The sequence below is a fragment of the Mobula birostris genome, chromosome 12, assembly GCF_030028105.1.
Source record: "Mobula birostris isolate sMobBir1 chromosome 12, sMobBir1.hap1, whole genome shotgun sequence".
Classification (NCBI taxonomy): domain Eukaryota; kingdom Metazoa; phylum Chordata; class Chondrichthyes; order Myliobatiformes; family Myliobatidae; genus Mobula; species Mobula birostris.
This window is the reverse complement of record NC_092381.1, coordinates 14,504,001-14,529,442: the sequence shown is the minus strand read 5'-3', so window position 1 is coordinate 14,529,442 and position 25,442 is coordinate 14,504,001. Positions and strand designations below refer to the sequence as shown.

Below are 25,442 nucleotides of genomic sequence, written 5' to 3'. Positions count from 1 at the left end.
CTGATTCTGAATCACACTAAGGACACCCTCCACCATGTTATGCGATACCTCAGTCATGTTAAGTAGGACTGACTCACAAATCTAAGCAGCTGTGGATCATCAGTGCCAGCCGTGAAGTATAGTCCAGCAATCTATAACCTCCTCGCTCCTCCACTGGACTGCAGCCTAAGCCCAAAGTAAACTTATTATCAAAGTATGCATATGTCACCACATACATACCGAAAATTATTTTCTTGTAGACATTCACAGTCGAACTACGTAATTCCAGCATGGCTGATTTATTATCCCTCTTAACCCTATTCTCCTGCCTCCTCCCTGTAACCTAACAAATCAAGAATCTATCAACCCCTGAGTTAACTGTACTCAATGACTTGGCCTCCACAGCTGTCTGCGTCAGTGAATTCCAAAGATTCACCACATTCAGGCTAAAGAAATTCCTCCTCATCTCTATTCTAAATGGATGTCCCTCTTTTCTGAGGCTGTGCCCTCTGGTCTTAGACTCCCTCACAATAGGAAACGTCATCTCCACATCCACTCTATCAAGGCCTTCCAATATTTGTTAAGTTTCAAAAAGACCTCAGTCTTCTAAACTCCTGCAAGTACAGGCCCTGTGCCATGAAATGTTCTTCACATGTTAACCATTTCACTCCCACGATCTTTCTCCAGAACATCCTCTGGACCCCCTCCAATGCTATCACATCTTTTCTTAGATAAGGGGCACAAAACTGCTCACAATACTCCACGCAAACATGAGGAAATCTGCAGATGCTGGAAATTCAAGCAGCACACACAAAATGCTGGTGGAACACAGCGGGCCAGACGGCATCCATAGGAAGAAGCACAGTTGACATTTTGGGCCGAGACCTTCATCAGGACTAACTGAAAGGAGAGATAGTAAGAGATTTGAAAGTGGGAGGGGGAGGGGGAGATCCAAACTGATAGGAGAAGACAGGAGGGGGAGGGATGGAGCCAAGAGCTGGAAAGTTGATTGGCAAAAGGGATACAAGGCTGGAGAAGGGAGAGGATCATGGGATGGGAGGCCTAGGGAGAAAGAAAGGGGGAGAGGAGCACTAAGAATAAGAATAAGAATATCTTTATTGTCATTGTTGTGGAGCAATGAAACACAGTTCAGCAGCTCAATGTTTTGCAGCACGACAAAGAATATATACATAAAATAAACTCTAAAACCTCTGGAGTGCAGTCCAAAATTAATAATATATGGATGGGGGGGTAGGACTATTGCACACCTGCCATTCCTGGAAGTGTGATGCATTTAGCTGCCGCCGTCTTAGGAGGGGGGCAGGAGAAGGGAAGGGGGTGTTATACATTTCACTGCTTGTGGGTAGAAGCTGTTAAGGAGTCTCTTTGTTTTCGTCCTTAATGCTCTGTATCTCTTCCCAGAAGGTAGAGGAGAAAACAGGTGATGTCCAGGATGAGTGGGATCCTTTGAAATACAAGTAGCCTTCTTTTGAAGTCTGCCAGTATAAATGTCTCTGAGGGAGGGTAATGTTGTGCCAATAACCCGCTCTGCTACCCTCACCATCCGCTGCAAGTCCTTCCTGTTCTGTTCTGTGCAGCTGGCAAACCACACTGCACAGCAATATGTCAGGAGGCATATAGTTGTCCAATAGAAGTTGACCAGCAGGTGATGAGGGAGGAGAGCGTGCTTTAGCTTCCTTAGGAAGTAGAGCCTCTGTTGGGCCTTCCCCACCTGATAAGAGATATGGGCAGTCCAGGTGAGGTCAGCCGAGATGTGGACGCCGAGGAACTTGAAACTCTACTCTGTCCACCTCTTTCCCGTATATGTGCAGAGCAGAGTGCTCGATGCGCTTTGCTTTCCTGAAGTCTAGAGGAAGATGGAGAGCAGGCAAGGAGTTATTGTGTGTGTGTGTGTGTGTGTGTGTGTGTGTGTGTGTGTGTGTGTGTGTGTGTGTGTGTGTGTGTGTGTGTGTGTGTGTGTGTGTGTGTGAGAGAGAGAGAGAGAGAGAGAGAGAAGGGAAAAATAATAATAAATAAATAAATCGGGGATGGGGTAAGAAGGGGAGGAGGGGCATTAACGGAAGTTAGAGAAGTCAATGTTCATGCCATCAGGTTGGAGGCTACCCAGATGGAATATAAGGTGTTGTTCCTCCAACCTGAGTGTGGCTTCATCTTGGCAGTACAGGAGGCCATGGATAGACATATCAGAATGGGAATGGGACATGGAATTAAAATGTGTGGCCACTGGGAGATCCTGCCTTCTCTGGCAGACAGAGCGTAGCAATTTCACGGGTTTGTAACTTTTGCCTAGTGACAGAGGGGAGAAGAGAGAATGCCCGGGGTGGGTGGGATCTGTGATTACTGACTGCTTTCCTGAGGCAGTGAGAAGTACAACCATAGTTTATGGAGGGGAGGCTGGCTTTCGTGATATTCTGAGCTGTGTCCACAACTCTGCAGTCCCTAGCCGTCTCGAGCAAAGGAGTTGTTATACCAAGCTATGATGCATCCATATAGGTACTTAAGTGGTTGTACTGGGACTGTCTATTGGTGATGATCACTCCTTGGAACTTGAAGCTCTCAACCCTCTTGTCCTCAGCACCACTGATATAAACAAATGGGTGTGCACCTCCCCCCTTCCTGAAGTCAATAACCATCTCTTCTGTTTTTCTGACACTTTATACTTTATTGTCGCCAAACAATTGATACTAGAACGTACAATCATCACAGCGATATTTAATTCTGCGCATCCCACTCCCTGGATTACAAATCGATAGTAAATATTAAAAATTTAAATTATAAATCATAAATAGAAAATAGAAAAATAGGAAATAAGTTAGCGCAAAAAAACCGAGAGGCAGGTCCGGGTATTTGGAGGGTACGGCCCAGATCCGGGTCAGGATCCGTTCAGCAGTCTTATCACAGTTGGAAAGAAGCTGTTCCCAAATCTGGCCATATGAGTCTTCAAGCTCCTGAGCCTTCTCCCGGAGGGAAGAGGGACAAAAAGTGTGTTGGCTGGGTGGGTCGTGTCCTTGATTATACTGGCAACACTGCTCTGACAGCGTACAGTGTAAAGTGCGTCCAAGGACGGAAGATTGGTTTGTGTGATGTGCTGTGCCATGTTCACGATCTTCTGCAGCTTCTTTCGGTCTTGGACAGGACAACCTCCACACCAGGTTGTGATGCACCCTAGAAGAGTGCTCTCTACAGTGCATCTATAAAAATTAGTGAGGGTTTTAGGGGACAGGCCAAATTCCTTTAGTTTTCTCAGGAAGTAAAGGTGCTGGTGGGCCTTCTTGGCAGTGTACTCTGCTTGGTTGGACCAAGTCAGGTCATTTGTGATATTGACCCCGAGGAACTTAAAGCTTTTGACCTGTTCCACTTGCGCACCACCGATGTAAATTGGGTCGTGCGGTCCGCTACTCCTTCTGAGGGAAAGGTTGCTGTCATGACCCTATATCAGGAGTAGCAATGTAGTCCAGTATGTGCAAGACATTTATAACTTACGCTGATAAAACCTGTTTCCTTGGTATTAACATATCAGACAATCTATCCTAGGACCAGCACAAGCTTTGGGCTTGTGTTGCAGCCAGTGGCACAGGGAACATTTACTGGTAGAGGGAAGAATGGATTCAATTAAATACCAGCAAATTCTGGAAGCAAACATCCCACCATCTGTAAAAAAGCCGAAGATGAAAAGAGGATGGCTTCTACAACAGGATAATGAACCTAAACACACTTCAAAATCCACAATGGACTACCTCAAGAGGCACAAGCTGAAGGTTTTGCCATGGCCCTCACAGTCCCCCGACCTAAACGTCATCGAGAATCTGTGGATAGACTTCAAAAGAGCAGTGCATGCAAGACAGCCCAAGAATCTCACAGAACTAGAAGCCTTTTGCAAGAAAGAATGGGCAAAAATCCCCCAAACAAGAATTGAAAGATTCTTAGCTGGCTACAAAAAGCGTTTACAAGCTGTGATACTCGCCAAAGGGGGTGTTACTGAGTACTGCAATGCAGGTTGCCCAAACTTTTGCTTCGGGCCTTTTTCCTTTTTTGTTATTTTGAAACTGTAAAAGATGGAAATAAAAAAGTTTTCTTGCTTAAAATATTAGAGGAATGTGTCATCTTTAACTTTATGCCTTTTGGAAATCAGTTCATCTTTTACTCACTTAGCTATTCACAGTAACAGAAATTTTGACCTGGGGTACCCAAACTTTTGCATGCCACCGTATATACTCTGACACTGATGAATTCACTCCTTCAATACACGATCAAGATCTTCATTTTTTGCTTTATGCAGTGTTTTCTATTTTACACTAACTTCAGTTCATTACATATACGAGGTGACTTCTCAGAACTGTCTGTGGTGCACAGACACCTGCACACCATCTGGGACGTCATGAAAAATATTTCAGATTTCGGAGATTTTCGGATTTTGGAGCTTCAGATAAGGGGTACTCAACCTGTATGATTTTTTATTTGCACAACTTGTCATCTTTTGCACATTGGCTGTTTGTCACTCTTTATGTATTTTTTCTTAAACTACTGTATTTCTTTTTTCTCCCCTGTAAATTCCTGCAAGGAAATGAATCTCCGGGTAGTATATGGTGACATGTATTTTTATAATAAATTTACATTGAACTTTATGAGATTCATTTCTTGCAGGTATACAACACAGCAGAACAAAGAAATACAACAGAATCAATGAAAAACTACACACACAGACTGATAGACAATGTGTGAAAGACAAACCATGCAAATACAAAAATAATAAAAGAATAAAAAGAATAATATGAAGCAGATGAGTTGTAGACTCCTTGAAAGTGTGTCTGTAGGTTGTGGAATGAGTTCAATGTTAAGGTGAGTGTCATTATCTGTGCTGGTTCAGGAGTCTGATGGTTGAAGGGCAATAACTGTACCTGGTAGTGTGGGTCCTAAGGCTCCTGTACCTCCTTCCCAATTGCCAAAGGTAGTAGATGGTAACATATACGTACTTAGAAAATAAATTTGCTTTGAATTTTGAAGAACATTCAAACCCTGAAGTGACAAGCCACAAACATTGCTTCTGGATAATGCTTTTCAAAATCAGCTTCCTCAGCATTTCCGTCACTAGGCTTATCCCACTTATCCTAGGTTTGTTCAGGAAAGATGGTTTCACACTGAATCAGAAATAATGTGTGCCAGTTTGAAAGGATGAATGGGCTCCAAAGTAATTTGCACCTGCATATTACTGCTCATCAAACTAAGTGCCTCAGTGCATTCAGTGATGCATTGGCGATTAGTTGTGGTTAAGGACATCAAGAGAAGGTTTTAACTTCACTGTGTGGTTTTCACTTAAAAGTGGGTCATTTTTGGAAGAATTATATCACACTCCAACTGAGTTTTGGAGAGCCTTGCTGGGAGAATGATACCTTCCCCTTCAAACTGTAACACCTTGGTCAAAGCAATCCAGTTTGGTTCTGATGGCGGGCAGCAGGTGGGCAATTGGTCACTAAGCAACACTCAGATTGATGGCTTTGATGCAGTCACTGTTCGTGCTACTGCATAATTACGGAAGATTCCTGGAATAATGCTCAAATCACACAATGTTCTGTTGGCTAATGATGAATCAATCATATGATGGCTATGATGGTAGCAATTTGCTGCCTTGTCAGATAGATGTAGGTTAGATTCTGACTCTGAATATCTGAGCACACAACTTCAGCACAGTATTGAGGGACAGCTGCCCTGGTGGAACACAGAACAGCACAGTGCAGGAACAAACCCTTCGGTCCACAAAGCTGTGCTGAACTAACTAAATTAGTCATCAAATGGCCAACTAATCTCTTCTGCCTACACAATATCCATATGCTTCCCTTTCCTTCCATTCACATGCCTACCTGAACATTTCTCACAAGTCCCTAATGTACCTGGCTCTACCACCACACCAGGGAGCATATTCCAGGCACTCACCACTCTGTGTAAAAACCTCTCATCACACCTTAAATACATGCCCTCTGATATTAGACATTTCAACTCTGGGAAAAAGATACTGTCTATTTTATCTATACTTCTAATAATCTTATAAGCTTCTTTCAGATCCCCCTTCAGCCTCAGCCTCTCCAGAGAAAACAACCCAAGCTTGTCCAACCAAAGCGGTGAAATCATCGGACAAAGTCAGCATGGATTTGTGAAAGGAAAATCATGTCTGACGAATCTCATAGAATTTTTTGAGGGTGTATCTAGTAGAGTGGATAGGGGAGAACCAGTGGATGTGGTATATTTGGATTTTCAAAAGGCTTTTGACAAGGTCCCACACAGGAGATTAGTGTGCAAACTTAAAGCACACGGTATTGGGGGGTAAGGTATTGATGTGGATAGAGAATTGGTTGGCAGACAGGAAGCAAAGAGTGGGAATAAACAGGACTTTTTCAGAATGGTAGGCAGTGACTAGTGGGGAACCGCAAGGCTCAGTGCTGGGACCCCAGTTGTTTATAATATATATTAATGACTTAGATGAGGGAATTAAATGCAGCATCTCCAAGTTTGCGGATGACACGAAGCTGGGCGGCAGTGTTAGCTGTGAGGAGGATGCTAAGAGGATGCAGGGTGACTTGGATAGGTTGGGTGAGTGGGCAAATTCATGGCAGATGCAATTTAATGGTGATAAATGTGAGGTTATCCACTTCGGTGGCAAAAACAGGAAAACAGATTATTATCTGAATGGTGGCCGATTGGGAAAAGGGGAGGTGCAACGAGACCTGGGTGTCATTATACACCAGTCACTGAAAGTGGCCATGCAGGTACAGCAGGCGGTGAAAAAGGCGAACGGTATGCTGGCATTCATAGCAAGAGGATTCGAGTACAGGAGCAGGGAGATACTACTGCAGTTGTACAAGGCCTTGGTGAGACCACACCTGGAGTATTGTGTGCAGTTTTGGTCCCCTAATCTGAGGAAAGACATCCTTGCCATAGTGGGAGTACAAAGAAGGTTCACCAGATTGATTCCTGGGATGGCAGGACTTTCACATGATGAAAGACTGGATCGACTAGGCTTATACTCATTGGAATTTAGAAGATTGAGGGGGGATCTTATTGAAACATATAAAATCCTAAAGGGATTGGACAGGCTAGATGCAGGAAGATTGTTCCCGATGTTGGGGAAGTCCAGAATGAGGGGTCACAGTTTGAGGATAAAGGGGAAGCCTTTTAGGACCGAGATTAGGAAAAACTTCTTCACACAGAGAGTGGTGAATCTGTGGAATTCTCTGCCACAGGAAACAGTTGAGGCCAGTTCATTGGCCGTATTTAAGAGGGAGTTAGATATGGCCTTTGTGGCTAAAGGGATCAGGGGGTATTGAGGGAAGGCTGGTACAGGGTTCTGAGTTGGATGATCAGCCATGATCATACTGAATGGCGGTGAAGGCTCGAAGGGCCGAATGGCCTACTTCTGCACCTATTTTCTATGTTTCTATGTTTCTCCCATTATAGCATGTGCCCTCAAATCAGGCAGCATCCTGGTAAACCTCTTCTGCACCCTCTCCAAAACCTCAACACCCATCTCATAATAGGGCGACCAGAACTGCAGACAGTACTCCTGATACAGCCTAGAGTTTTATAAAGCTGCAATGTACCTTCCTGTCACTCGAACTCAATGCTTTGACTAATAAAGCAAGAATGCCATACACCTTCTTAGCCGCCCTACATACACCCTATCAACCTGTGTAGCCACTTTCAGGGCACTATGAACTTGGACCCCAAAAACTCTCTGCTCAATAACAATATAAATGGTTTTGCCTTTATCAGTGTAATGTTTTTATTTGACCTACCAAGATGCAACACTTCACATTTGTCCAGGTTAAACTCCATCTGCCATTTCTCTGCCCATGTCTGCAACTGATCTATATCACACCGTATTCTTTGCAGTGTTCTACACTATCCATAACACCATTAATCTTCATACCATCTGCAAACTTACTTACCCACCCATCAATATTTTTATCCAGGTCATTTATATACAACACAAACAACAGAAGTCCCAGCACAGATCAGAATCAGGTTTAATATCACTGGCAGATGTCATGAAATTCATTAACTTTATGGCAGCAGTACAATAAAATACATGATAAATATAGAGGACAAAACTAAATTACAGTAAGTATATACAGTTGCAAGAAAAGGTTCGTGACCCTTTGCAATTGCCTGATTTAAGGCAGGGCACCTCTACAACCCACACCTCTAATCTCATGTCAGTGACTGGAATATCTGACCCCAAATAGCTTTTATAGAAGGCATTATCCCAGAGGTTGACATACTTTTTGAAGCTAGACTGTGATGGTTTAAATGGTGCACTCAGTATTGACGAGATGTAGAACAATTTTTTATGTTATTAGTTTAGGTAGATTGTGTTTGCCTATTATGGTGACTTCAATGAAGATCAGGTCACATTTTATGAGTATTTCATGCAGAAAAATAGGTAACTGCAAACGGTTCACAAACTTTTTCTTGCAACTGTACGTCTACTAAATACGTTTGTAGTTAAGTTAAAATAAGTAGCACAAAAAAAAAGAAACAAAAAAGTAGCAAGGTACTGGTTATGGGTTTAATGTCCATTCATAAATTGGATGAAAAGGGGAAGAAGCTGCTCTTGAATCGCTGAGTGTGTGCCTTCAGGCTTCTGAACCTGCTTCCCATAACAATGAGTCCTTAATGATGGATGCCGCCTTCCTAAGTCACTGCTTCTTGAAGATGCCTTAGATACAACGGAGGCTAGTACACTTGATGGAGCTGATTAATTTTCCTACTTCGATCTTGTGCAATAGCCACACTGTGTCCACCCCCCACCACCATACCAGACAGTGATGCAGCCAGTCAGAATGTTCTTCACAGTACATCTGTAGAAATGTTCAAGTGCTTTCATTGACAAACCAAATCTCCTCAAAAACCAAATGAAATATAGCTGCTCTCTTGCCATATTTATAGCTGCAGCAATATGTTGCATCCAGGTTAGGTCCTCAAAAATATTGTCACCCAGGAAATGATTCCTGCAGAATATCACTAATCACAGACCTCCAGCTAAAATAAATCCCTTCAACCACTACCCTCTGTCTTCTATGGGCAAGCCAGGTCTGAATCCAAATGGCCAATTCAATATTGGCCGATGCATCTTAATCATGCATCTTTGAGAGATCCATGTTGGCAACATTCACAGCTCTACCTACATCAATCATCTTTGTAATGCCATTAAAAAAAACTCAACCGAGTTAGTAAGACATGACTTGCCCTGCACAAAACCATGCTGACATTCCCTAATTCAGCCATATTTGTCACATGTATATTGAAACATACAGAGAAATGTGTTGTTTGCATTAACAACCAATACGGTCCAATAACGTGCTGGAGACAAGTGTTGCCATGCTTCCAGAGCCAGCATAGTATATCCCTTATCAACAGTACTTTAGATTATGCAGTCACTGTTACTTTATCAATTGTGGGACCTTGTTGCATGCAAGTTGATTCCTACATTATAACAATGAGTGTATTTCTGGCTCTAATGTACACTGACAGCTGTGCTGACACTGTAAAGAGTGTGACATAATTGTAAGACCTTACAATCAATTTTATCCAATCTCACAGTCACACACGCAAAAAGTCAAATAGGCCTTTTCTATCCATTTCCCATGACGTCTACACCAAACTGTATCAAACTGCTTTACAAAGTACAAGAGCTGCACTAGGGTTTGAACTTGAAAGACACTTCTATGAACCTTTGTTAAGGATCGTCACCCTACTGTGGTTGAGAGGCTGGTACGTTCCTGAGATCCCAAGAGCAATACCGTCCGGAGCTTAGCTCCTGGTAGGGTCACCCATGGAGTTAAGGTCACACAGACAAAGAGGAATCCAACCAAGACCTCAACAGTGGAGTTTGCAGAAGATGATAACACATCACAACGAGAAAGAAGGCACAGGAAGGATGCAGCAGAATACCATTGTCGACTCGAGTGATCACACTACTACTAGAATTCTTTAGTCACCTGAACTAATGTGGCTCGAGTGGGGGGGAGGGGGTTTGATGCTGTTGTTGCTGCTTGTTTGGAGGGTGAGAAGAGGGGAGCTTCAGGGGCTACAATGGTCTATCACTCATTCTATGGAGTCTCTTGGTTCGAGGATGTCTGAAGAGTATGAATTTCAGATTGTATACTGTAAGCAATCTCTGATGTTAAGGGAGCCGAATTAAAAGAAAGGAACTGAAATGTTGCAACATTGGCTCCATAAAATAGAGCATGCACCATTTCAATTTGATCATGAAATTAATGAAATCTATGACTGAGTCTACAGCCTTATTAACACTGCGATCGAAATCAGCTAATTAAACCAAGGGTTCATTTAATAACTTTAATTCACAGTCTATATTGTCAATTCATTAAGTTTTGAAAATGACCTATTATAATGAATACTTCTCAAGGAATTTAAGGACATGACCCTTACAATGATAGCCATGGATTTTGCTGGCATGGGTCTACTATCCACAATCACTTCTTCACTGCTATATCATACAAGTTACCTAGGCAGGATGTTGGGCATCATCCCTGCTGGCCAGAAATGCCATGGACTCCTGCAGTGCACTGAAAAACCCCCATCCCAAATTCAGCAGCTGTCAAATCTGAGAGAGTTTGTAACAGAAACAGAAACACTTGGCTGGAAACTCTCAACAAGTCAGGCAGCCTCCACAGAAACAGAAACCTTATTATCATTTCAGACTGAAGGTCCCACATCAAGATTGTTTCTTTCCTCAGATGCGGCCTGACCTGCTGAGATCTTCCAGCATCTTCTGATTTTACTTCAGAATTCCAGGGCCTGCAGTTTTTAGTCCCCAATTTGCTTTTATTCTAAGAAGACAAACTTGAAGGTCTGACATTCAGGAATTTCTAACTATTAAGAACTAAGTGTTTAAAATGTTTAAATTATAGCAAATTAGCTTAAAATATATAAGCAATTAAAGCCATAGGAGAAAATCTGTGAGGCAGCAAGGTACAGTGGTGCTGGTCAATGGGACTAGGCAGATTATTAGTTTGGTATGGACTAGATGGGCTGAAGGGCCTATTTCTGTGCTGTAGTGTTCTATGACTCTAAGACTAGGCCAAATGGCATCCTCCTCATATTCCTATGTACATTATTGATCTGTTAACTACAAACGTTTGTACTAGAATGCACACAAATATCAGAAAAAGATGGGGTAGACCACGCAGATCCAAAGAGAAAAAAGTATAAATTAGGAGGAGGAGTAGGCATCCAGCTCTTCAAGTCTACATATCAATTTGATAATATTGTAGCTGATCTTCCATCTCCATTCCGTTATCCTGCACAATCACCATATCCCGTCATCTCTGCAGAGATCTGTACTTTAAATGGATTCAGTGACTTCACAGCCCTCTGGCATATAGAATTCCAAAGTTTCACTACTTCCTGCATGGATAAACTTCTCATTCCAGTCCTAAATGACCTGTATTCCTCATCTGCGACCATGAACACCCGGTTATAGATACCTCAAATAAGGGTAACACCCTCCCTGTATCAACCCTGATAAGTCTGCTCTGTCATTCCAAAAGATCACACTGAACGTGTAGCTCAAATCTACCTGCCCACTCATTTCCACTTCCTCTGATCTATTTGATGTCCAAAAATCTAATAGTTCAGCCTCGAACATGCTCAGTGTCTAAGTATCCATAGCTCGAAATGTACAGCACGCTGAAGATTTATAATCCAGTATTCAAAATTGCTCCTCACGCCGGACAAGGTAAACAAGATGACTCGGACTTTTATCATTGAGCAATTCTTACATTCTTCAAATACAACCAAAGAACCTTCCATCAGCACAACCAGGGAAGCACTTGTTACATGCACACGGAGTAAGAACAACAGAGCAGTAGGAGTCACGTAGCCACGATACATCCTAAGCAACCTACAGTGTGGGAGTGATGAACTGGTGCCACTGAAATGGAAACGTGCACACTCGAAAGCCCGCACAAACAGAGAGAGCCCTCCGTGTGTAGGAGGCCCATTCACCACATGACCAATAGGTGCACTTGCCACATCCTTGCATATGCACTTACAAAAACAAGAAGATGGGTACAAACGCAAGAGATTCCACTGAAGGAAATCTTGAGCAACACACACAAAATGCTGGGGGACCTCTGTAAGTCGAGCAACATTTATGGAGGGGAATAAACAGTTGATGGTTCAGGCCGAGATGCAATGGAGGGTTATTTAATAATCAAGGTTATTTGAATAACTCGAACAAACACAACATTTCCAATGATCTGGAATAATTTCTGGAAAACATCAACAGCATCAGATATTTGAATCATTATGCCAGAGTTGGGTCATCCAATTGCTGAGAGCAGCTGTGTTCCTCAGTGGAATTTACCATCATTTTCCTCTCCAGACCTCTACTGGCTACCTCGTACTTCAGAACATAATTAAAAGTTTAGACCACACAGATCTTCAAGCATCTTCTGCTATTCTATTCAGTCAGATCAATCTTGTCCACTTTCTTATTTAAACCCTATAGCCATCAATCCCTTTAACATCCAAAAACCTGTCAAGGTCAGCCTTCAAACTAGTCAGTAGTATTCCAGAATGGAGAAATATCAAAGATTCGTACCACCCTGACTGAAGAACTTTTTCCCAATCTAAACGCAAAATGGCACTCCCTCATCTTAAGTTAAGGTCCTCTGGTTCAGGAGTCTCAGTAGCTAAAGTCAGATGTATCAGTATTACAGTGGAGTAAAGGGAATTACAGAGGCATTAGAGAAGAGTTGGCCAGAATTGATTGGAAAAGAACACTGGCAGCGTTGATGGCAGAGCAGCGATGGCTGGAATTTCTGGAAGCAATACAGAAGGCACAGAATATGTACATCCCAGGCAAGAGGACACAACCGTGGCTAACAAGAGAAATCAATGCCAACCAAAAGCCAACATATTAAGCACATAATAGAGCAAAAATTAATGGGAAATGAGAGGACAGGGAAGCTTTTAAAAACCAACAGAAGGTAAATAAAAAAGTCATTAAGGTAAATCAGAATCAGGTTTATTATCATCGGCATGTGACGTGAAATTTGTTAACTTAGCAGCAGCAGTTCAATGCAGTACATAATATAGAAGAAAAAATAAATAAGTAAATCAATTACAGAATATGTATATTGAAAGGATTAAAAATCATGCAAAAACAGAAACAATATATATTTAAAAACTGAGGTAATGTTCACGGGTTCAATGTACATTTAGGAATCGAATGGCAGAGGGGAAGAAGCTATTCCTGAATCACTGTATCTCCTACCTGACAGTAACAGTGAGAAAAGGGCATGTCCTGGGTGCTGGGGGTCCTTAATAATGGACACTGGCTTTCTGGGACACTGCTCGTTGAAGATGTCCTGGGTACTTTGTTTTCAAGTATCCAAGATGCGGCTAACTAAATTTATGACCCTCTGTAGCTTGAGGCCTAGTCCTCACTACAACCGAGGCCATGGTAGCTTCCCCGCCCCCCCCCCACCCCGCCATCTGGCATGCCAACAAACAAGGGAAACAGGCCTGCAGCATCTTACATTATCAATGGCCAACATTGCGCATCAACTCTGTACCAGGCAACAATACAGTGCACACCAAATCCAGCTATTCCAGCTCCTCCATCAACTCCCTGATGGGGTAGACCTGTAGTACCTGAAGTTAAGGCCCAGGATAGTCTTGCAATCGTAAAAAAGACACTTAAAAAAGATAAAAACTCCTTTGGTTGATCCCCAAGAGGCCACTGCATCTGAGTGTGCCGCCACCTGAACGGAAGATGCACAATGATCTGTACAGACTCGATGGACCTAAAGGCTTGATTCTGTCCTGTAAGACTAGGATTCTTCAACAAATCTTGAGAGATAATTAACAACATTGTTTGTCATATGATGCCACAAAAATTTTTACAATGTCCAGAAGGTAAGATGGATCCTTGGTTCAGTGATTCAATTGAGAAGGCAGCATCTCTGACACTGTGTAAATATACCACCCAAGTGCAAACTTGACTATGTGATCAAGACTCTGGTGTGGAAACAAAACCAACAAAATTCTAACAAACCCACAAACATGCAATCAACTAAATGATAACCAATATCTTCAAAAGCAAAACTCAATCAACTTTCCCAGCGTTAAAGCTACTCACCAAATCAATCATGCTGTTCTGGCTGGCTGGTCGAATATCTTCCAGAAACTCAAGGAGGTAGTATGTATACCTGTCCATCAGGTGGACTCCAATGGCAAGATCAGGCTGGTGCTATTTAAAGATAGATACAAGGTTAAGGAATCTATAATAGAAAGGTGCAAGTTTTCTATCAACACACATCAAAGTTGCAGGTGAACGCAGCAGGTCAGGCAGCATCTGTAGGAAGAGGTGCAGTCAACGTTTCAGGCTGAGACCCTTCGAGTTTTCTATCAGTATGACAGAATTAATCATCTTAGTCTCGCCCCAAACTGTTCTCTACTGAATACAACTGATGAATTCACCGGACTCTCTTAATGGAAACAGCTGGAATCAGCTATAAATGATGCTATAAGACCATAATTCATAGGAGCAGAATTAGGCCATTTGGCCCATCAAGCCAACCCTGCCATTCTATCATGGCTGATTTATTTTCCCTCTCAAACCCATGCTCCTGTCTTCTCCCCAAAACTGGTGGTGCCCTTATTTATCAGCCTCTGCCTGAAACATACCTAATGACTTGGCCTCCACCTGTGGCAATGAATTCCAAATTTTTGCACCATCTGATTAAATTGAAACCTTAAAAAATGTGAAAAAGACTTCGGAAAAGGTGGTGGCATCTGATTTTATTAGAAAAGTTGAACAATGGGCTAACTTGGATAGATATCTTAGTAAGCATGGAATAGTTGGGCTAAAGGGCAGTTTCCATGCTATATAACTCCATAATTACTTAAGACTAATGAACTTAAACTCATTATGGACAAAAGCTGCAGTATAGGGTTAAGCAGTGGCAGAATAGCTTGAATGGAATGCTTGAATAACTGGAATAGAATAGGGCAAAGCATAGCGGCAAACACATTCAGCAATCACCAATCAGGGTTCAAGTTCCAGTGCTGTCTGTATGGAGTTAGTAAGTTCTCCCCATGACCATGTGGATCTCCTCCCACATTCCAAAGATGTACAGTTATGATTTGATTTAGTGTTTCATGGGCATGCCAGGTTGGCACTGGAAGCAAGGCTACGCATGCAGGCTGCCCCAAGTACAATCCTCGGACTGCATTGCTGGTCATGCAAAATAACGCATTTCACCATACATTTTGATTGTACTGGTGACAAATAAAGCTAATCTCATCTTAAAAAAAACAGACCTCCTCCTGTGCACTAGGATTCTATGATGGTAAGAATTAGAAACATTCTTTTCACTCTATAAATTCTTGCTGTTTTTTTTTCTTTCTGTTTTTATCCCGGTTATCATCAATCATATAATTAACTGAGCTGAAAACTTACCGAAAGAGAGTCTTCACCAACCTGGCTGCTGGCTAGAGCCATAATGTTGGGCGAATACAATTTTTCATACATGGAGGCCCCCTGGCAAGTGTCAATAATGAAAAGCAATTCGTGGTACCTGGAGAAACAAATATTCATCAGTCTTACTACAGAGCTGATGCCTTGTTTCAATTCACACAGCTAGAAACCTCCGCAGGCTCCCCTAGTTCCCAGACCATTGGAGCAGAAAAGAAAACAGCTAGCAGTTCTTCCAGTGATGAAGATGCTTACACTTATAGCACCCTGCATGACCTCAAGATGTTCCCAAGCACTTTACAGCTTCAGAAGCGTGTTCACAGTACTGGATAGGAAACACAGCAGCAAAATTAACACGTGGTGAGCTCCAACAAAGTGCAATAGACCAGTAGGTTACTCCACATCCACCCGGGAGCTTTGACTTAACAGCCCAAAAGTACTCAACTCTTGGACAGAGGTCAGAAGAAATGTGTAGTGCCACAGACATCTCAGTACCTCTGACATCCTGGTGGAGAAGTGTCTGCTGTGGAGACCTTCAGGTTTCTGGGTGTCACAATCTCCCAGGACCTGAAGTGGACACCCAACGCGGACACTCTTAACAAAAAGGCTCAGTAGAGGTTGTATTTCCTACGTCAACTCAGGAAGTACAACCTGCCTCAGGAGCTGCTGATTCAATTCTATTCAGGAATAATCCAGTCTGTTCTCTGTTCGTCCATCACTGTCTGGTTTGGATCAGCTACCAAACAAGACAAGAATAGACTCCAAAGAACCGTCAGGGCTGCGGAAAGGATTATTGGTGTGTAGCTGCCCTCGATCCAGGACTTATATGCATCTAGAGTCAGGAAGCGAGCAAGCAGCATCATTGTAGACCCATCACACCCTGGACATCACCTGTTCCAACTCCTTCCTTCTGGTAGGCGCTTTAGATCACTGTATGCCAGGACAAATAACAAGAACAGTTTCTTTCCGTATGCCATCAGTCTTATGAACACTTGAATTTTAGTCTATTATAAACCAAGTCCACCTGTATATACACAAGTATACCTCATTGTATATAGTTCACAATTATTTGCACTATTGTTTTGTTTACTTTTTGATTCTGTACAGGGAAACCGGCAAATTCCCCGTCCACATACTTGGCGATAATAAAGGATTCTGATTCTGATTTCACACACCTGAAAAGGATTACCTCGGACAATAAGATATAGCAGCAGAATTAGGCCATTTGGCCCATCAAGTAATTGTGCAAACACAAGCAAGCTTTTGCACTGAAGCTGGGTGAGACTATAACTAGAAGTCATAGGTTAAGGGTAAAAGGTGAAATCCTTAAGGGAATATGAGGGGAATCTTTTCATTCAGAGTGAGCGACCTGCCAGCGCAAGTGGTGGATGTGATTTAAATTTCAACATTCAAGAGAAATTTGGACAGGTACATGGATGGGAACAGTATGGAGGGCCATGGTCCAGGTGCAGGTCAATGGAACTAGGCAGTTTAAATGGTTTGGCACAGACTGGATTGGTTGAGGGGCCTGTTTCTGTGCTGTAGTTGTGTATGACTCTATAACACTACCAGTCTGCTCCATCATTCCCTCATGACTGATTTATTTTCCCTGAGTTATATGTCCACAGATTCACCACCCTCTGGCTAAAGAAAGTCCTCCTCATCTCTGTAATAAAGGAACATCAGAATCAGGTTTACTATCATTGACACGTCGTGAGATTTGTTTTGAAGCAGTAGTACAGCACAATACATAAAACATACCATAAATTACAATATGAAAATATATGTAGTGCAAAAAATGGTGAGGATATCCTTTTATTCTGAGGCTTTGTCCTCTGGTCCAAGACTCTCCCACTATAGGAAGCATTCTCTCCACATCCACTCTATCTAATCCTTTCAATATTCAGTAACTTTCAATGAGATCCCTCCCATTCTTCTAAACTCCAGACTCCCACAAGTCAGACCCAGAGCAACAAACGGTCCTCATACATTAATCCTTTCACTCCCAGGATTATTCTCGTAAACCTCCTCTGGATCCTCTCCACTGTCAGCATTTCCTTCCTTAGAGACAGGAGCCAAAACTGTACCCAATACTCTAAATGTGGTCTGACCCTGTGGATAACCAGTGTCATTCAACCAGTGGGAGACCAAATTAAATAACCCCCAGGCTACAGTGTCCTATTCATTAAGCAGTACTTTTTTACCTTCTCTTCTGCCACATCTGTTCAAATGCATCTCCCAGCTCCACATTTGTAATTTCTTCAGAATCCTGGAATTTTAGGAATCCATTGCCACCATGCCCTTCAAACAAAATGAAAATTCTGCATGAAAAGATTGTTCTGCTAGTATCGCTCCTCCCCAGGTTAGGGCAAGGTTCTGTTTTGTTCATAACGCAAACAGTTCACAAGTCAGAAATGCAGATGTGATCCAAGTTCCCTGGCAGCAGAGGATGACTGCAGCCTCATAACAGCCTGCAAATCCATCCTGCTGGTCTTCTAAACTGAGAGAGTGGCAAGGGTGTCAAAGGTTACAGGGAGAAGGCATGAGAATGGGGTTAGCCATGATGGACTGCTGGGGCAGACTTGATAGGCTAAGTGGCCCAATTCCACTCCTACATCATTATGGTCAAACACTCGACATATGAATGGGTAGTACATAAAAGGTTCGTAACTTAGGGAGTAAATGTTAAAATAATTATTGTTTCAGGACTGATGACGAGTCTCAGTCTGAAGAGTCAACTGTTTACTCTTTTCTATAGGAGCTACCTGGCGTGCTGAGTTCCTCCAGCATTTTGCATGTGTTGCCTTTTATGTATATTGTGTTTTTGATATCCCAGATACTGGAGTTGTGCTCAAGTTCAAAAGTGTAACTCAACCACTGACCTACCCAACCTAGGGGCATTTTCAAAAAAGCTTAATGAAAAGACCTGCAGAAGCACTGTAATTGATCGAGAACAGAGGATGATTTGATAACAGTAAACAAATCATTTAGACTTGGACAAAGTACTGAGTTAGATTGGCATGGAACAGCCCAATCCATCCTAGGTATTTATCAAAACATTTTAACACACACACACAGCCTGAATTTGGCACATTTAGTTGAGTCCAATCAGTCACCACTTAGGACATTTCAAAAGGTATTTCACATCAACTGCAGATCATTGGCCCATTAGTTTGAGCAGTTGAACACTGTTGCTGAACAATGTTATAAAAGGCTTGCATTTTCATACCTCCATATAGAATACTTCAAAACACTTTACAACCACAGAGGTACTTATTGAACTGCAGTCATCATTGATACAGTTGTGGGTGGTAATGGAGACAAGCTCCCACTGCCCATTAAATGCTCCCAATGCTCTGTGTCTCAAATAGCTTCTGACACCCAAGTCCAGCTCCTGGCCTTCATGTGTGGCTTAGCTACTAAGCCCAGCAGAACCATTTCTACTGACAGGAGAAGGGGCAAAGGCAGGTTATGGGCACCTTAATAACAGTCCCTTCCGGCAGACGGGGCTCATCAGCCGTGGTTGACAGCTTACTTAGGAGAAGGAAAACTCTGATCTCGAAGCTCCACTAGCTTATGACTATACCCACTCATGGGGAAGGTTTTGGGAGGAAACCCGGAGACAGAATCTGGAGCTGCAGTCTCTAAGGCAGTCCTATGTCGAGTTCAATGCTGACTGGCAACTCCAGCAACGCTGCTGTCTAAGTCTCTGCCACTCCTTTAAGTTCTTCAGATGCGTGGAGAGGGGGGAGCTTTCTACATGGGCAACAGCTTGCTCTCCAGGCTTGCGTACCTAGACAGCTAGGATGCAACATCCATAGTCGACTCAGGTAGGAAACAAAACAGCCAATTTAGAGACAGCTAATTTGAACAGACTTACAAGATACATGTTATACTATCAGTAATCTATCTGCAGGATAATTATTGGCCAGGACTTCAGGGGGACATTGTGATTCATGTTCTAAATAGTGTCATAGGCTCTTAAAAGATAAAGATTAGCTTTATTTGTCACATGTATATCAAAACTGCCGCAAAGTTAACAAATTTCACAACATATGCTGGTGATATTAAACCTGATTCTGAAAGAAAAACATCAAAATATACTGTGAAATGTGCCATTTGTGCCAAGGATGTGCTGGACACAACTCACAAGTGTTGCATGCCTTCAGTGCCAACAAAGCATGCCCACAACTTATGAGTCCTAACCTGTACGTCTTTGGAACGTGCGAGAAAACCAGAGCACCCAGAGGAAACATACACAGTCACAGGGAGAATATACGAACTCCTTACAGTGGTGAGAACTGAAACCTGGTCTTACAGCTTGCACTGTAAAGCACCACACTATTACACCACCGTGCCATTCAAACAGTGACAAGGAAAAATATTGCTAGGTCACAAACGGGTAACTATTTAGCAATACTTCTAGGTGATGACATTCCTGCGCTGCTCAACACTCACAAAATGCTGAAGGAACTAAGCAAGTCAGGCAGCATCTAGAGAGAGGTATGAACTTCAATCAACACTGTTGAAAGGTTTAATTCTCCTCTGTAGACACTGCCTGACCTGCCAAATTCCTCCTGCATTTTGTGAGTGTTGAGCATCATTAAAATTCTGTGGTCGTCATTGAGCAAGGTCAGTTAATGAGTCCTATTAAGTTAGCTGCACATACAAGTATGGCAGCTGCTTATTAGAAGTCTTGAAAGAAGAGTATCCTGAAACCAGCAACTAAACTGACAAACCCTGGATCTGAGTTAAGACCATAAGATATAGGAACAGAATGAGGCCATTCAGCCCATCAAGCCTGTTCCACCATTTCATCATGGCTGATTTACATATTTTCCCTCTCAACCTCATCCTCCTTCCTACTCCCCATAACCTCTTAACACCCTTACAAATCAAGAACCCATCAAACTCCAATTTAAATACACCCAATGACTTGGCCTCCACAGCCAATTGTACCAATGAATTCTACAGATTCACCACCCTCTGGCTAAGGAAATTCCTTCTCATCTCTGTTCTAAAGGGACTTCCTTCTATTATCAGCTGGTCCCTCCAGACTCTCTATTACAGCAAACATTCTCTCCACAAACATACTATCGAGACCTTTCAATATTCAATAGGTTTCAATGAGATCCCACCTCATTCTTCCAAACTCCAAAAAGTACAGGCCCAGGACCATCAAGCCCTCTTCATACGCTTAAACTCCTCCATTCTTGGGGCCATTCTCATGAACCTCCTCTGGACCCTCTCCAATGCCAGCACATACTTTCATGATAAGGGGCCCAAAACTGCTCATAGTACTCTAAATACAGTCTGGCAAATGCTTTAGAAAGCCTCAGCATTACATCCTTGTTTTTATATTCTAGTTATCTGAAAATGAATGTCAATATTGCATTTTTTTTTCCTTGCTACTAGCTCAACCTGGGTGGTGTTTGTATTCTACCACCATCATCACACTTACCAGTCATGTAGATGAGAATGTTGCTTCTGTCATCTGAAAGCAAACGCTTGGATCGGGGAGTACTGGGAGGCAGACGTCCTGTTAACACCCGCAAGAAGTTTTCAACAGTAACCTGAGAATAAAGCACAAGTAATTGAAGACAATGTTTTCCACAGTGTCCAGGTCAACGCCCTCCACTCAACCAACACTGATGAGGGGTCTCAACCCAAAACAATGACTTTTTAATTCCCCTCCGTAGATGCTGCCTGACCTGCTGAGTTCCTCCAGCATTTTGTGTGCGCTGCTCTGGATTTCCAGCATCTGCAGGCTCTCGTTCAGAGTTCAAAGTAAATTTATTATCAAAGTACACATACATCACCATATGCAGCCCTGAGATAAATTTTCTCTCCGGCATTCACAGTAAGTTCAAAGAAACAACAGAATCAATGAAAAACTGAATACAAGACAAGACAACAAACTCCGCAAATACAAAAAAGAAAAACAAAATAATAATAAACAAACAAGCAATCAATATCGAGAACATGAGACGAAGAGTCCTTGAGAGCGAGTTCATTGGCTATGTGTGGGAACAGTTCAGTGTAGGGATGAGGGAAGTAATTCCCACTGATTCAGGATCCTGATGGTTGAGGGTAATAATTGCTTGTATACGTTTAGCCAACACTTCAGAAATCAAGTCCTGTGATCATTTCAGTGTTGTATACAGGATATAGGGATTGTTTGGTCTTTATATCCATTTATGGAGGATTCACTGAATTGAGGAGGGAATTGAGAGTGGACGACATAGTTGCATCTGGAGGTAATTATGGGCAGACTGGATAATTGTGGTAGATTTCCATTCTTGAAGGATTTTACTAAACCACTTTTGGGTTTTCAACTGCCTAGAACCACTGAACCCCAAACAAAACACTCAACACAAATTGTGATTGGTACAGAGTGTCCCCTTGTGCCATCAATTCACCACCCACTTGCTAAAGAACTTCCACCTCATCTCTGTCCCGAGACAGTGCCCTCTGCTTCGAGATTCCCCCACACCCTCTCAACATCCTCTCTGTCTAGGCCTCTCAATATTCAGTAAGTAAGGGAAGTGCACATCCTCTCCCATGTCAAGAAACCACCTGGGTCTAATTAAGTTTCAGTTTTCAAAACTCGGGCCAATTTGGGAACGGATGGAGTCAATTCTGATGAATACCTCTCTGATCTTCCGAGGCAATTAAAATTAGTCCAGGAGTTCCCTCTTTCACCCATCATCATTAACAGGTACTACTCTTTTGTAGAAAGTGAATTCAGCCCAGCAAGAACTTACGGAGGAATAAAATTGAAAATTTGCTCAAATTATTTCAAAGCAAGCCCCCAAAGCTAATACGAGAGGAAACAATTTTAAGGTGATTGGAGGAAAAAATAGAGGTGATATCAACAGTAAGTGGGTTTTTTTTTTTTTTTTTTTTTTAAAAACACAGAGTGTGGAACACCCTGCCAGGGTTGGTGGTAAAGGCAGATACATTAGAGGCATTTAAGAAACTCTTAGATGGGCAACAAGATAATGGAAAAATGTAGCAGGGAAGGGTTAAATTGATCTTAGAATAGGTTAAGAGGTCGACGCAAGATTGGGGGCCGAAGAGCCTGTGCTGTGCTGTGCTGTAATGTAATGTTCTACGTTTGGTTGTTTGTTTGTTTATTTAGAGATATAGCACGGAACAGGCCTTTCCCGTCCAAAGAGCCAGACTTTCTATTTAACTCTAGCCTAATCACAGGACAATTTATAATGATCAATTAACCAACTAACCAGTACATCTTTGTGCTGTGGAAGGCAAGCGGAGCATCCAGAGGAAACCCACGCGGTCTCAGGGAGAACGTACAAACTTCTTACAGACAGCACTAGAATTGAACTCTTAACTTTAACACCCTGAGCTATAATAGTGACACACTAACCTCTATGCTACCTTGGTGCCCTCAAGTTCAATCACATCCTATGTTCTAAAGAAGTGGCATAATATATAGTGGTTAGCACCATGCTTTACAGTACAGGCGACCCAGGTTGAATTCCTCCCACTATTATTAGGCACATGATAAAATAGGCCATAGTCAGCATGGTTTCCTCAAGGGAATATCTTGCCTGACAAATCTGTTCCAATTCTTTGAAGAAATAACAAGGTTAGACAAAGGAGAATCAGTTGATGTTGTAACTTGGATTTACAGAAGGCCCTTGACAAGGTGCCACACGAGGCTGCTTAACAAGTTATGAGCCCATGGTATTACAAGGAAGATTCTAGCATGGATAAAGCATTGGCTGATTGGCAGGAAGCAAACAGTGGGAATAAAGGGAGCCTTTTTTGGTTAGCTACCAGTGGTAAGTGGTGTTCCACAGGGGTCTGTATAGGACCAATTCATTTTACGTTATATGTTATTGATTTGGATGATGGAATTGATGGCTTTGTTGCAAAGTTTGCAAATTATATGAAGATTGGTGGAGAGGCTGGTAGTTTTTTAGGAAATAGAGAGGCTCCAGAAGGACTTGAACAGATTAGGAGAATAGGCAAAGAAGTGGCAGATGGAATACAGTGTTGGGAAGTGTACGGTAGAAGAAATGAAAGGGTTGACTATTTCCTAAGTGGAGAGAAAATACAAAAAACTGAGGCGCAAAAGGACTTGGGAGTCCTCGTGTAGGATTCCCAAAGGTTAATTTGCAGGTTGAGTCTGTGGTGAGGAAGGCAAATGCAGTGTTAGCTTCATTTCAAGATGACTAAAATATAAAAGCAAGAATGTAATGTTGAGACTTTACAAAGCACTGGTGAGGCCTCGCTTGTTGGAGTATTGTGAGCAGTTTCGGGTCCCTTAACTTAGAAAAGATGTGCTGAAACTGGAGAAGGTTCAAAGGAGGTTCACAAAAATGATTCCACGATTGAACGGCTTGTCAAATGAAGAGCATTTGATGGCTCTGCGCCTGTATTCACTAGAATTCAGAAGAATGAGGGGTGACCACATTGAAATCTATCCACAATGGTGAAAGATATTCCTCCATTGATAGAGTGAATGTGGAGAGAATGTTTCCTATGGTGGGAGAATCTAAGACCAGAGGACACAGCCTCAGAATAGAGTGGCATCCTTTTAGAACAGAGGTGGGGAGGAATATCTTTAGCCAGAGTGGTGAATCTGTGGAATTCTCTGCCACAGGCAGCTGTGGAGGTCAACACTTTATGTGTATTTAAGGCAGAGGTTGATAAATTATTGATTGGTCAAGGCATGAAGAGATACAGGAAGAAAACAGGAGATTGGGGCTGAGAGGAAAATTGGATCAGCCATGATGGAATGGCAGAACAGACTCAATCAGCCAAATTACCTAATTCTGCTCCCATTTCTTATGGGCTTTTGATCTTATTAGATGAGCAAACACCAGCAACTTTCACTCCATACACAGCATCACAGTACAATAAGGAATCTGACCTCATAGCCTCGGTAGTCAACCTCCACACTCTCTCCATATACATTCAGCTCCATGTTCCTGTGGCTGAAGATAGTGGCAGGTTTTGGGTTCCTTGGGTTACATGCCATGTCATCAGCGAGCATCAGTACAATGTGACTGAAAGAGAAACAAGTTAGCAACTAGATTCAGTATGCAGCTGATGGTTTGAAATATAGGAGCAAAATCCACCTCCAGTATATACATTCAACCAATGTACATCTTCATCATCATTATGTGCCATGTCGCATGATGTGGGTGATCATGGTCCCATGAACACGATTGTTCTTAGCAAATTTTTCTACAGAAGTGATTTGCCATTGCCTTCTTCCGGGCAGTGTTTTTACAAGATGGGTGACCCCAGCCATTGTCAATACTCTTCAGTGATTGTCTGCCTGGTGTCAGTGGTCACATAACCAGGACTTGTGATATGCACCAGCTGCACATATGACCATCCACCACCTGATCCCATGGCTTCACGTGACCCTAATCAGGGGGGTTAAGCCGGTGCTATTCTTTTCCCAAGGGTGACCTGCAGGCTAGCAAAGGGAAGGAGCACCATGCACATCCTTTGGTAGAGATGTATCTCCATCCCGCCACCCAATTATCTATAGCCTTGATTGATACTTTGAGCTATGTAAGATCAGAGCAATGCACTGGTGATGACAGCAGAGGCTATGATTTAGATTTGAGAGAGATTCACCTTATTTCTCACATGTACATCGAAACAGAGTGAAATGCATCAACACACACAAAAGGTTGGAGGAACTCAGCAGGTCAAGCAGCATCTCCTGACCTGCTGAGTTCTTCCAGCATTTTGCATGTTTCACTGGACTTCCATTATTTGAAGAATCTCTTGTGCAGCCACTGGTGTCAACAACTAACACAGTCCGAATATGAGCTAGAGACAGCTGACAAGTGTCGCCATGCTTTCAGTACCAACATTGCCTTCCCACAACTTACCAACCCTAACTCATACGTCATTCAAATGTGGGAGGAAACTAGAGCACCCAAAAGAAAAG

At 42.5% G+C, this 25,442-nt stretch overlaps 1 protein-coding gene across 4 annotated transcripts in view; it reads right to left on the bottom strand.

Annotated features, from left to right (window-relative positions):
- Positions 1 to 25,442, bottom strand: part of pigk (phosphatidylinositol glycan anchor biosynthesis, class K) — a 214,530-nt gene that overhangs the window by 168,738 nt on the left and 20,350 nt on the right. For all 4 annotated transcript variants that reach the window (XR_011887963.1, XM_072273348.1, XM_072273347.1 and 1 more), the window contains exons 4-8: positions 24,405 to 24,540; positions 20,964 to 21,075; positions 17,707 to 17,803; positions 15,488 to 15,605; positions 14,165 to 14,275 (exon numbers count right to left, since the gene is read on the bottom strand). Coding sequence is in view for 3 of the 4 variants with exons in the window: in XM_072273348.1 (XP_072129449.1) it covers positions 14,165 to 14,275; positions 15,488 to 15,605; positions 17,707 to 17,803; positions 20,964 to 21,075; positions 24,405 to 24,540 (574 nt within the window). In the remaining variant the exon portion in view is untranslated. The remainder of the gene's footprint in view (positions 1 to 14,164; positions 14,276 to 15,487; positions 15,606 to 17,706; positions 17,804 to 20,963; positions 21,076 to 24,404; positions 24,541 to 25,442) is intronic.